General features: G+C 39.9%; 1 protein-coding gene across 1 annotated transcript in view; it reads left to right on the forward strand.

Annotated features, from left to right (window-relative positions):
- DNAJC25 (DnaJ heat shock protein family (Hsp40) member C25) overlaps positions 1–12,777 on the forward strand; it is a 303,109-nt gene that overhangs the window by 159,045 nt on the left and 131,287 nt on the right. The window contains exon 3 of the mRNA XM_044061076.1: positions 11,118–11,588. Within this exon, the coding sequence (XP_043917011.1) occupies positions 11,118–11,588 (471 nt within the window). The remainder of the gene's footprint in view (positions 1–11,117; positions 11,589–12,777) is intronic.

Genomic DNA, 12,777 nt, shown 5'->3' on the forward strand with positions numbered 1-12,777 from the left:
CTTCTTGGAGTTCATGTAGGACGCAGCCGGGACACCATCTGGTCCCATTGATGCTGTGTTTTTTGCTTTGGAGAGGGCGGCTCTTACCTGAGCATCTGAGATGTCAGTGGGGCAGCACTCTGTTGGGATAGATATTTGCCCTTTGGGGGGGGGGGGGGTGAAGTTTGCACTGAACCTGTCAGCTAGGATGTTGGCAATGTCTGTGGGCTCTGTGTATTTTTGTCATTTTGGACTAATTCTGAGCATATCTGGGAATTCCCACCCAGGTTCCTAACATAACTAAAGAAAGCCTTGTGATTATCCTTAGTGTCCTGTGCAATTTTTCTCTCGAAGCTGGCCTTAGACGATTTTATGAGTGCCCGTAGTTTTTTGCCAATACTGATCAGAGATGCCTTCCCTTTTTGGGATTTTGCTCTATCATGTAGTAGCTTCCTCCTTCTATTGTATAGTTTGTTTATGGCTGGGGTCCACCAGACAGGACGTCTGCCTTTGGAGGATTGGGTCTTGGTTTTATTTAGGATTGCATGATCCATGCATTCCTGAAGGTGTTCATAGAATGCGTTTATAAAGGATTCTGCGGTCTGGGCCGTATTTTCCACAGACCCGGGGGCTTTGAAGGATTTCGCCTCGGTTTTGAGGCGTGTGAAATTTGCTTTAGAGAAGTTTTTCACTGTGGTTTTCTGGGCAGGGGGTGGGGTCGGGATGTGAATATCCAGTGAGATTAGTTTATGGTCTGATCTTACCAGTGAGGGATACACTTCTGGTCTGGAGCATAGTGTCCCCATGTTGGTGATGATCAGGTCCAGTATGTTTTCCCCTCTTGTGGGAGTGGTAACAAGTTGTTCCATAGCATTTGAGTTTATAAATTCTAGGAACTTTTGGGCTAGGGTGTTGGAGCTAGAGTAATGCTCCCAGTCTATGTTTGGGTAGTTGAAGTCGCCCAATATAATGGTGTTTGGAGAGACCTTCATATTTTCCAGTATTCTCAGGAAGGCCAAGTGGGGTTCCTGTGTTTGGGAGGGTGGTCTGTAGCAGGCTATAAACTGGAAGGCAGTTTTACCCACAGTCAGCTGCACATGGATAGTCTCTGATGCTTCGTGCTGTGCCACCAACCTGGAGGTGTGGGTATCTTTGACAAATATTGATACTCCCCCTCCTTTTGTGGTTCAGTCCAAGTTTTGGGGCCGAAAAGTATGGTATGAGGTATAACCTGGTAGTGCTGGGGTGCTCTCGGGAGCCTTGAACCAGGTTTCTGTTACTGCACAGATATCGATGTTCTCCATGCTAAGGAGAGTTTCGAGTGCGTGCATCTTGAGGTTTAGACTTCTGGCGTTGAGTAGCATTACTCTTAGTTTCTTATCCCTTGTGATACCTATGGAGGTGGGTTTGTCTTTTGAGCCTTGCCTAAAAAAGGCACTATGGGGGTAGCAAGAGCCTTTGCCAATATCCGAAATCCCAGGGGTGACAGGTGCAAGCCGTCCCTAGCGAAGCATCGTGGCTTGTTGAGCATGTCATCCCAGGCTGACAGGCATTGGATCCCCTTTGAATGACACCAACACTTAAGCCAGTTGTTGAAATTGATCATCTTGTCTTCATATTGTGGCATCATTCTTGGTGAGGGTAAGATGATATTGCTGAATTAGTCGTTCGTTGAGCTGATTCACCACAGTGCGTCATTACACTAGTTACCTTACAGGTATTCATTTGAGAAATGCCAAATTCAGAGATGCAGTTGCATAGGCTTCTGTACATGAAAAAACAGCTTTATATTTTTCTGGTTTTGGTTTTAAGTGGAAGTATATGCGCATAGCTTACATGTGTTGGCTGCCAACAGGACAGAGCCACATATTTTCATGACTGGACTTTTCACATGATCTTTATGGTGCTTTGATACCAGATGATTGAAAAGCTGCACTCCTGTTCTCATAGAGTCTCTGTCAATCTTTCTTCACAGCATGTATTTTTTCTTTTATTCCAGTGCTTATTGTCTTAGTGCTTACTGCCCCCTTGCCAGTTCAGGCTTTATTTGTAGAACACTTTTATCTTTACACAGGTATTTGCCATCATAGTGCTGTTATATTCCAGTATATAGGATCATAGTAGGTTTCTAGGCTAATGGCCTAGGAGCCCTTACAAGCCTAGCAAAGAGTTTATCCCCAAAAGAAACCTCGGTCAGCACCTGTCGCCCCTGTCAATGAGGGACAAATCTGTGATTTTCCATCCAATCCTCAAGTTTGCACTTGAAGAGGGTCATCGAGGTGCTCTGTTTGACATGTATGGGAAGTCTATTCCAGAGACGGGGCAGCCTCTGAGAGACTAACCTCTCTCTCCAGCAGTGTTTGTTGACGTCGTATATTAGATTCAGGGCTTTTGAGCAGGTAGCGCGTGAATAGATATGGAGCATCTCTAGTAGGACAAGGTCCGAGATTGCCTTGGCGAGACACAGACCACTCCTGAGCAATCTATATGATACCGAGTAGAGTTATAGTGATTTGAGCCTGTCTGCATAGGACAGGTCTTGGAGGCCATGGATTCTCTTTGTGAGGTATTTCAGTGGTCTTTCCAGTTGGTGCAGATGTTTGGAGAGGTACATACCAAACTGGGCATCATACTCAATTATTGGTGTAATGAGGGAGGAGTAGAGAGGTACCCTCTTTTTTTTTTTTCTGGATGTAATCCTTTTACTTATGAGATGAACCAAGTAAAAGGCTTTTCTGACCACTCCGCTACATGATGGTTGAATGTGAGACTATCAACCTGAGTGCCCAGGTCTCTCACCACAGGTTGTATGCTTAGGGGGTTGCCGTTCATGAGGTAATCAGTAGGGGTTGTGTTTTTGCCGAATGATATGATGGTACATTTTTTTGTATTTATTTTGAATGTAGCTTAAATTATAAAAGAAACATTTGTCTCTAATGTTTGTACCAAGTAAAATTAAGCCATAAAAGAAATACTATCCAAGTTACATGACACAACTTTACTATTTTAAGGGGGGAAAAACACATCTTTGCAGTTTCTTATGGAAAAAAAAAACATTTTCGTTCAGACAACACAGAACAACTTCTTCAGACTGTTTGAGTTTAAACTTCTGTAGCATCTTTACCTTTACACAATTATCTACTTTCCTAGTGCTGTTGTATTAGGATGTATAGCTTTAATGCTAATTAAGTAATGTGTGTACCCTTACTTTTATGTACTTCAGCTGGAATACACATCTCTTGGATGTTAGACTGTCTCAAGTGTGCTGCTTATTAAGCCTACTAAGATGGCATGACATGGTGTCATAAATTGATGAAATGTCTGCAAGAGCTGCAGAAATGTATCCGTAAAAGTAAAGAAATGCATTAGCTTTCAGGAGTTTCTGAATTTAGAACAGCAGAAGTACAGTTCACCATGAAATATATTCATTTGGCTGAACTGTACCGTCCTAGAAGTCTTTCATTATAAGGAACTATTTGGTTGAAACATGGAAGCTTTGATTCTAGAAATTTAATTTAATTCTTTGCTGATTTTTGATTAACTGAAAAGACCAAAACGCGTTCAGTGTGGGATTCCTGTATTTTTCTGGAGAAGAAGCAGTAAAGGTATTTCACTTTTTTCAAAGTTTTTGTGATGAGGAGAAAAATAAAATGGTCTTACTTTGAGAAAAAAATCAGTAACTGTCACCCAAGGAAAAGTGGCTATTAGACATTTTTCACAAGCTTACAAACTCCTACATAGATTGTAGATGCTTGTGTTGCATAGTTGAAGACCAGAACTAAAGTCTGGCTAGCTAGATAATTCTTCTATGAGATATAGAATAAGTAAATGCATAACAAATGATGAAACGCGGGGGGGGGGGTCTGCCAGATACTTTCAAAAGATACGGATGTGTGTAGAGCAAGGACAACTTATCTCACACTTAAAACAAATCTAAGGATGCTGCCACGATATGAGCAAAAAATAATTGACTTCAATTGCCTGAGCTTTTGGTGCCGTTGAAAAGGTGTCCAGTATTTGTCAGCCTAGGAGGATATGATTGACAGATCATGCTGCTTTACCTGTGATGGCCTGCATCATTCATCTCTAAGGTGTTGATTTATTGCAAAATACCTTGTCCACCAGTCTTGGTGCCTTTTTTAGGCAATGGCAACCTGATAAATCTACCTACATAATGCAAGCGAAGGAAAATATGAAGGTAGTACTGATCAATTCTAGTAACCTAAATAATTAAGTTCACTCCCTACAAGCAGTCCTCATCCTGGTGGATGTAGATGTCTGTGTAGTGACCTGATAAAAGGTTTAAAATGTTTGAGAGCACTCCGGATGTGCAGGGCTATAATTCCTTTCACATGTTTAGACGAGCTACTGTGTAGGAGGGGAAAAAAAGGTGGAGGCGTCTTGATCTACAACCAGAACAAACTTGCATCAAGATTGATAAAGCAGCATGATGCACTAAAGCATCTTCATGTCCAGTTAATCATCAGGATGGTCCTGCACCATATACTAGATGACTAGTTACAGAACTCCTGTATGACCCAAGAATGCCAGATCACCTGTCTACAGGAACTGGAATCACTCAGTACTGAACCCAGTACCATTTTCCTAGGTTATCTAAACTATCTAACTGTAGACTGGGAACCTACACCACCACTAGTGCAAGCACAGAGATTCCTAAATGCCCTGGAACAATTGATCAGTACCCAGTAGGGGGGAACATCATCTTGAATCTTGTCCTTACTGATATGAGGGCATCTTGCACCATCCTTTGCATATCTTCGTCATTTGATAGGTCATAAAGCTGTCGCCTTCAAAATAATCACAGACCTAAACAACTGTATTGTTAAAGCCGTAACTTCATTCACGTACCTTGGCTTGTGGCTTGACCAGTCTCTTGGCTTCACTATCACTTTGATAAAACAGAATCAAAAGAAAATGCCATCTTCTAGGCCAAAATATCTCCCCAGGTTTCTCCACTGCTACCCAGTCTGACATTGGGAAGGGCATCATCATCTTCATCTAGAATATGGTCTTTACATTTTTGCCACTGCCTTCAGTCACAGTGCCACAGCTATCCAAACCATCCCCAAGTCTATCAGTTGCTGGATCATCATCATCACTTCATCACGCTACGAAAAAGCAAGATGGCTCCCCATCCAGCAGCAAGTCTGTCTTCCCATAGGTACCCATCTCTTTAAACTGCGGTGTCTGCATACCTTTGCACCACTTGACTAAGCTCCCCATCTATGTGAAGTAGAGTTCATCCCCGACCCTATTTAAAAGAAACTTTGATCATTGAATGGGAAATAGCAAATCCCCCCCCCCCCCAGTATGGCCCACATGTCTCTGATTGACACAGGTCAACAGTAGGTAAATTAATCCCCAACTAACATACCCTCCAGCATAACTGTTAGCTACCTCTTTAACATACCCCCACCATATAGGTGCTTAAGGAACTCTGGGACAAAATTGGTTGGTTTGAACAGCTACGCCTGTAAAGACCCTGGAGGTCATTAGCCTAATATGAACCTTTGAACTCTGTCAAACTCCATGAGAAAACAACCTCTTGCAGCTTCACAGTTTATCTCAAAATGCAGCTTCTGTCTAATACACCAAGATTTTCTGTCCAAACTAATGAACATGCCTTCTCCATACTCTCTCCCACTCTGTCTGGAAATCCCTCCCACTCTCCATGAGATAAAACTCCAATCTAAAGAAACCCCAAAGAAACTGGGACCAGGCTGATCACAAAGGAAGGAATACAACTGCTGTTTAGCGTACAACAATCTTTATTCCACGCTTTCATCAAAAACTTCATCAGAATACAAATCATTAAAACCATCAAGTTACAATACCAATTTAGACCAATAGGAATCTAATAACAATTATAGACTTAGACACACACACACAAACCAAATTTAAAATAAATGGCATCTATTTACGTAAATGTACCCTCCGATTTTTAAAAAAAACATTTAATATTGACAGCCTCATTCATACCAGGTTCCTTATCGGAATTTAATTTCATTTGCCTTAAGGCTTCTTTCTGCTCCAAGTCGGTCTTGAAATCGCCACCCCCTAAGTCGCTAACTCCCTGCTCTAATACAGAGAATAAAAACTTATTGTAATTTGAACATTTTAATGTGTGTGTTTTAAAAAGGCGTTATTTTTGTCTTTTTTATACTGTACTAATGTTCCCTAATTCTAACACACAAAGCATGTGTAGTCATTCCTATATAGAAGAAGCAGTACCGTTGTTCATGCAGTATGTAGATGGTATGTCTCTTCTTTGTTGCAAAGTAATTGTGTACCTGTTGTAAATGTTCCTTTACTGGGGCTGTGCCTGTAAACGTTCACTGTTGATCAGTGCACTACCCAGGAAACAAAATATAAATAAAATTTATTCTGTAGAGTCTGTGCTAAAAAGGGCATTTGACAAAGATGTTTAAAAGCTAAAACCAAGTGTATTCAAAAGAACTTGCATGCCATTGGAAAAGACATATGAAAACATAGTACCAATAAAATATGATTAAGTGAAATTTGATTGTGCATGCCAGATTGTCGAAATACTGAGAATTGGTGATAAAGTAAAGAACTTAAACTTTTCATAAGTACAAGAGAGTAATAGCTTGTCAGAAAAATACTTTTAAAGATTTGGAGCTTGGAAATACTTTGCAGCAAAGTTGACCATTGGGCCAAAAACTTCTAACATTTCAGTACAAAAATCTGAAGTATAGACATTTTCAAGCAGTTGGACTTAACTTATTACAGCCTAGTGATCCCTTCAGGAATTTCTGTAGTTACATCCTAATAACACTTCTAGGTGTCAAATTTCTTGTTTATATTTGCATTAATAATTCTAAAAACATGCTACATACAAGGTATTAGGAGATTTCATCTTAAAAAATTAGCTTTATAGTATTTGACCTCTGTTCATTGCAGTTTGTGGTATTGAATATTGTTTGTAAACTGTTTTTGTGTTGTAATTGCATATTTTAAGTAACTTTAAATGATAGACGAACCTGCTTAGCTTCATATGAAAACTCGCATCTGTGTGAAGAAAATGCGGCTGGCAATAGTAAAAATGATTACTGAGAGTATGATCCGTTTATGCAACATTGCAAAAATTAATATTTACCATGTTTAATCCAGTTTAAGGCCTAGAATTGACTGAATGCATCCACTGTAAAGATGCTCTTGTGCTGAATAGTTTGCTAGTTACTGGTTCTATTAACACTTACGGTTCTAGAGATATGATCGATCGTTTGAACTGTAAGGTGGCAACTTCATGTATTTTTAAAGGATCTGGCCACACCCAATTGGGTATTAGAGTACAAACTCTAAAGAGCTCCTTTGGAGGTAATGGTTTAAGTAAAATTTCTTAACATATTGGGACATTTGACTTGTCAGAAACTGGGAATGACAATGCAAATTAGCTGTATAAAAGCAAGGACTGCATGTGTAGAGAATTGAGCGCGATGGCCCAGAAACAGCTTACATACTCTAAGCCATAGCAATGATATCCTGCATGATTCTGCTGATCTGGTCATAGGTTTGAGAAGCATGCCAGAAGAATATCAATATACAAGTAAAACTTGATGCAGTGCAAGTAGTATATAGTATATATGAAGAATACATCCAGCACTCTGAATTAAAGTTGAACAGGAACTGAAATGAATAGAGACCCTAAATGTTAACAAGCAGTCATGCATAGTATAGTAATTTATGTAAAAGAAAAAAGCTTGTTCTGAATAGAGTGATTAATAGAGAGCATTACCATTGCTTACCATTGAAAAAGTCTCAAGAATGCCAGATGCTGCATTTTTTTTCTAAATATTAAATGCAAACCAGAGGTTGTGGCAAATAATGCTAGGCGACTCAAGCTGTAGATCATCTGCATTTATTACACCATTAAGGCGGAACAGATTTCTTAGGCTTAATTTGGTATTTTGTCAACACAAGATGTATTCCAAAGAGGAGGAGTCCAGGTAATTTCAAACATGGAAATATTGTAACATAATCAGTGATATATTAATTGCAGGTCAGCCATGAAAAGAGCACAACAGTGTAATGGTTGAGGTCTTTGCCTCACAGACCCAAAGTGCAGGTTTGAGCCTGACTCCTACTTAGTCTGTGTCAGGTTTGCATGTTCTGTGCATGTCAGTGTGGGTGTACTCGCACCTTTTCAAAAACATCTTGGGTGTTTTTGACTCAAGGATAGAAAAAGGATAAAAAATACTACATTCAAACACAGCCCTCCTTGTTTGAACTTGAGAGGTCAACCAAATGCACCCATAAATGAAGAGAGTCATGGACAGCAGCACAAACCCTAGATGGCCTATTGAAGGAAGAGTAGTGTCCTCTGGGTAGAAGAGTGTGGACCACAGATTGATGTAAAATTGCCTACAGATGATGTGGTTGTGTTGACTAATGCTTCCCAAAAGGGGGCATGCGTATTTGCCAGTGATAAGTAGTCTGAGGACCTGGATTACTCTAATCTGCATCAGGGACGCATACTAACAGTGGGATGGGTCTATATACCCCCTTTTGGTTAGTGTGTACCTGCCATAAAGTCCAGCAACAAAGGGTCTGAATATCCATGCTCCATTTGAACAGAGACACAGTTACCTGAGAGAGCTTTGTTAAGCAAAAGATGGATATAAACCAGTCGACCTACCAAAATTACCTGAGAACTGCTACATTAAATTTAATTTCACTGTTGAGATGCAGCTTGGAAGTGGATGATATGATGGTAAGGAGGCGACTGGATATTCTGCATATGCAGCAGACTAGGTGGAAGGGCAGTACAACAAAGTGTCTTGGTCTGGGATCCAGAGCAGAGGATCAGCTAGAGGAGAGACTAGAAATGTAGACGGCTGATTGTTTCACACTCCTTAGATGGACCTGGCCATGCATTTGATATCACACATTCTGCAGTTATCAATAAGCTAAGCAAACTAAATGTAAACCCTTATGTTACCCTCTGGATAGGAAACTGGCTTACTGATGGAACTCAACTTATTAGTGTTAGAGACATGCTCCTATTGAAAAGAGTAGTTACCAGTTGTGCAACCCCCCCCCCCCCAGGTATCAGTCCTATGGCCCCTTCTCTGTGGTTTTAATTCACAGATGTCAAGTGCCTGTTTCTGACCGAGTTTGCAGGTGACTGTAAACTCGAAACTGTCATAAACTCCCCATCAGACTTTGTGATTCATCAGGAGGGCCTAACATGCGCTTACAAGTGGTGCCTGGACCATGACCTTAAACCAAATGCCAAGAAATGCAGCATTGTGTCTTTTGACAAACCTGGGGACCAATGCACCTAATATGTTGCACTCATTTAAAACTTGAGTGGTCATTTGGTACCTGGGTACTTTAGTTGATAGTGAGCTATTCTTTCATCACCATGTATCCATTGTTAGGACATCTTTAATCTAGCCAGACTGATCATTGTGGATATATCTTTTAGATCTAAGGAAGTTGTCTTCCCTCCCTACTTCTCCCTTACCAGGCCCATAATAGAGTGGAATAGCCCCTTTGGTATGTACTTGTCTAAGCATATGACCAAGCTTGAGAGACCACAGCATTTCCTCAAAGACCATCAAGGACATGTCTTTGTGCTACTTAGGCCACCTTAAAGCACACACTCTTTTTTTTCTATTACCTACATATTCCTGAGAGGAGAAAGTCTACAGAGAATTGAAGGATCCAGTCCTATGAGACGACCTGTGCATCAATAAAAAAAATACCTAATCACCTGCTCCAGTTTCCCACAGAAACAAAGTACATCCTGGGTCTGACTCCCCCCCCCCCCCCCCCGTAGCCTTCATTAAAAGGGGTCAAAATTAGGTATTAATTATTCACATGCGTGGATACTTACAATTTGAGGTCTTGTAGTTTTGCTACAAATGATCCATTGGTTCGCTAGCCTAGTGTGACTCTAGGGAAAATGTGGTGAGAGTGTCTGCTGAAGGAAGTGAGGGATATAATGAGAATCAGTGACAGACTCATGGCAGACAGATTCCAGTGTAAAGATAGAATAGGTGTGCAGTAGGCAATTCTGCCTTGCTTCCTGGTTGTTGACTTTGGTAGAGTCTTTGAGAGACTTTCCAGGAGCTGCCTAAGTACAGAAACTATTCTGTCATTAGTGTTGTGAACTTTAGTGCATTGGACCATTATATACAAAACTTAAAATATCTGTGAGAATGCAGAATATAAAAGACTAGACAATTCTAGAGTACAAGCTATCACTAATTAAAAGACCATGTTCCTATATATTTTATGCTGCTCCAACCCCATTTACACTGTAAAAATGTCTATCTCTACTTCATGAGTAAAGCAAGTATATCAGAAGCATAATGGAGTCATTATTTTCATTCAAAAGTAGTAAAATAGGAGAAGTGAGACTTTATCATCCTTCTCAGAATGTCTGCATATGGTAGCTGTTTTCTCTGGCTACCTTAGAAAAAGGTTGCATCAAATGCTGTAGTTTTCTGGTTTATATGAAAGAGGGAGGATACAATGTTAAGCATGTAAAGGCAGAGCTGGGTTTAGTCTTGTGGAAATGTTACTTCAGAGGCACAACTCAAAGTAAACTTCTCAGGCTTTAGAGGTAACAAGTTTTTAAGTGAGTGGGTATAGCTTATCAGTCTGCCTAGAATATTACAAATAAGGCACTTCTGAAAAAGAATGCATAAGATTAAACCAGTATTATTAACCTATCAGCATTACTGTTTGATGTGGGTTATCTTCCCTCGTTTGATGGGAAAGCACAAACTACTGTTTAAGATTTCTTAAGATGGTGCTATTCCATACTGTTTCTGTCATCTTTATTTTCTTTCAGATGTTTGTATGTAACAGAAGTTGAGCATGTTGTGAAATATGCAGAAAGTGCACACTGAGGAGTGCAATACCTTAAGTACCTTATACATGTTATACAGACTGACCCAGCAAACTGCATTTACCTAGTACACATTGATGTTGAAGCTGTAGTAGCAAAACTTGGTCTAGGTAATGTACTTGGAGCCAATTGCAGGTTGTTTCTGAATTATTTATATGCTAGTAACATATAACAAAAATGAATTGTTTATACTGCAGTAACTTATGCCCAAAATTACCCTTTTTCCTTTTTTATTTAGTATTACAGTTGGTGGACCAGCTACAGGGAAGCTGTTAACTACCTTGCCACAGTGCCAAAGTACCGAATACAGGCTGCAGAAATTGCCAAACAGCAGGGTTTACTCAATAAAACTAAAGAAAGGGGCAAAAACCGCCGCTCTAAGGAAGAAATTCGAGAAGAGGAGGAGGAAATTATACGAGACATTATCAAAAATAAAATAGATATCAAAGGTGGTTACCAGAAACCACACTTATATGACATACTACTGTTCCAGATTCTTTTGGCCCCTTTCTACTTGTGCAGGTATATTGTCTGGTACTGCTACTGGATATACCGATTTAAAATCAAACAAGAAGAGTATGGCAATGAAGAAAAACTGTACATCATTCGGAAGTACATGAAGATGTCACAGAGCCAGTTTGACAGTCTGGAGGACCATCAGAAAGAAACCTTTCTTGAAAAAAAACTCTGGATAAAAGAGAACTTTGAGGTAGGTTTCTCCTACATTACACTTGCCAGTTCTTAATGATCCATATGGAACTCTTACATAGACTATAGTTTAGGTAGTATAATGAGAATTTTTTCTAGTACTTCCTTGCAGGAAGTTTTAAGAAATGTAAACATCCCAGGTAAAAAAAAGTCTACCAATAGGCTTATCAGTAGCAGCGAGGGGCTTACCTGATTTTTTTTCCTTATTTAGGTACAAATCAACTTTCTTGATATCTGATGAATTTTGAATTTGAATCGTCTTCAGTCACTATGCAGTTTGGTCCTACTTTTTCCCCTTTTAAACTTGCCTTCAGAAGTTCTATTTTGAAAATTTTGTTATTGGAAGAATATCTGTCTAGGTGGTTTAAATGAATGTCATTGTGCATACTAATTACACTTCCTCTTACTTAGGTTCTTATTAAAAGACTGTAAGAGCTTCACAGAAGGGTAATGAATAGACTTCTATAATGGAAAAATAGCCACAGAAAAAAATTTAGTTTGAGCATTTCTGTTCCTCTGAATGCTGTACTTATCTTTCTGGAAACAAAATGATTTCATGAAAAGCATAACCTTGTGAGATTTGTGTTAGCAATACGTGTCAGTAGTACATCATCTCTGTATTGAAATGATGAATGTTGCAATTTCATGTGCTTCTCCTGCGAAGGTGGTTGAAAAATCAGTTCAGAAGGAAAGGGGCAAAAATTCTCTTAAAGCTGTCCCCAAATGTGTCGAAGCCATTTGATCTTAAGACAGGTTGGATCTGATCTCCTTCACCTACATTACTGTTCTCCCAGGATCCAATTAGCCCACAGCTGCATTCCCCTATCCTGCTTGGAAGAAAAGGATCATCAAGGGCTTCCTTGTAGCCTCTTCAGTGAGATGTGCCCATTCTTCGAGGAGCCTTACAAAAGCTGATATCAACAGAATGATGCAGAGATTTCTTTGACAGCAGTTGGGGGTCATCCTAGTTGTTGCTCGTCTTATGTGCATTAAGAAGACAATGAGGCTTGGGTATTCGTTTAAGTAGTGTATTGTATATAGACACATCAGATGGATGGCAGGAACATTAAAGTTAAATGAGCTAACTGATTACATACATGCATGCTGTCACTCTGGCTGCTCACTCAAAATGGCACTCTTGCTTGCACATACTCAGTACTTGTATGCATGTGCCCACTTACTGGAATGCT

Source organism: Protopterus annectens, chromosome 2.part0 (genome assembly GCF_019279795.1).
Source record: "Protopterus annectens isolate FY-2018-M chromosome 2.part0, PAN1.0, whole genome shotgun sequence".
Taxonomy (NCBI): domain Eukaryota; kingdom Metazoa; phylum Chordata; order Ceratodontiformes; family Protopteridae; genus Protopterus; species Protopterus annectens.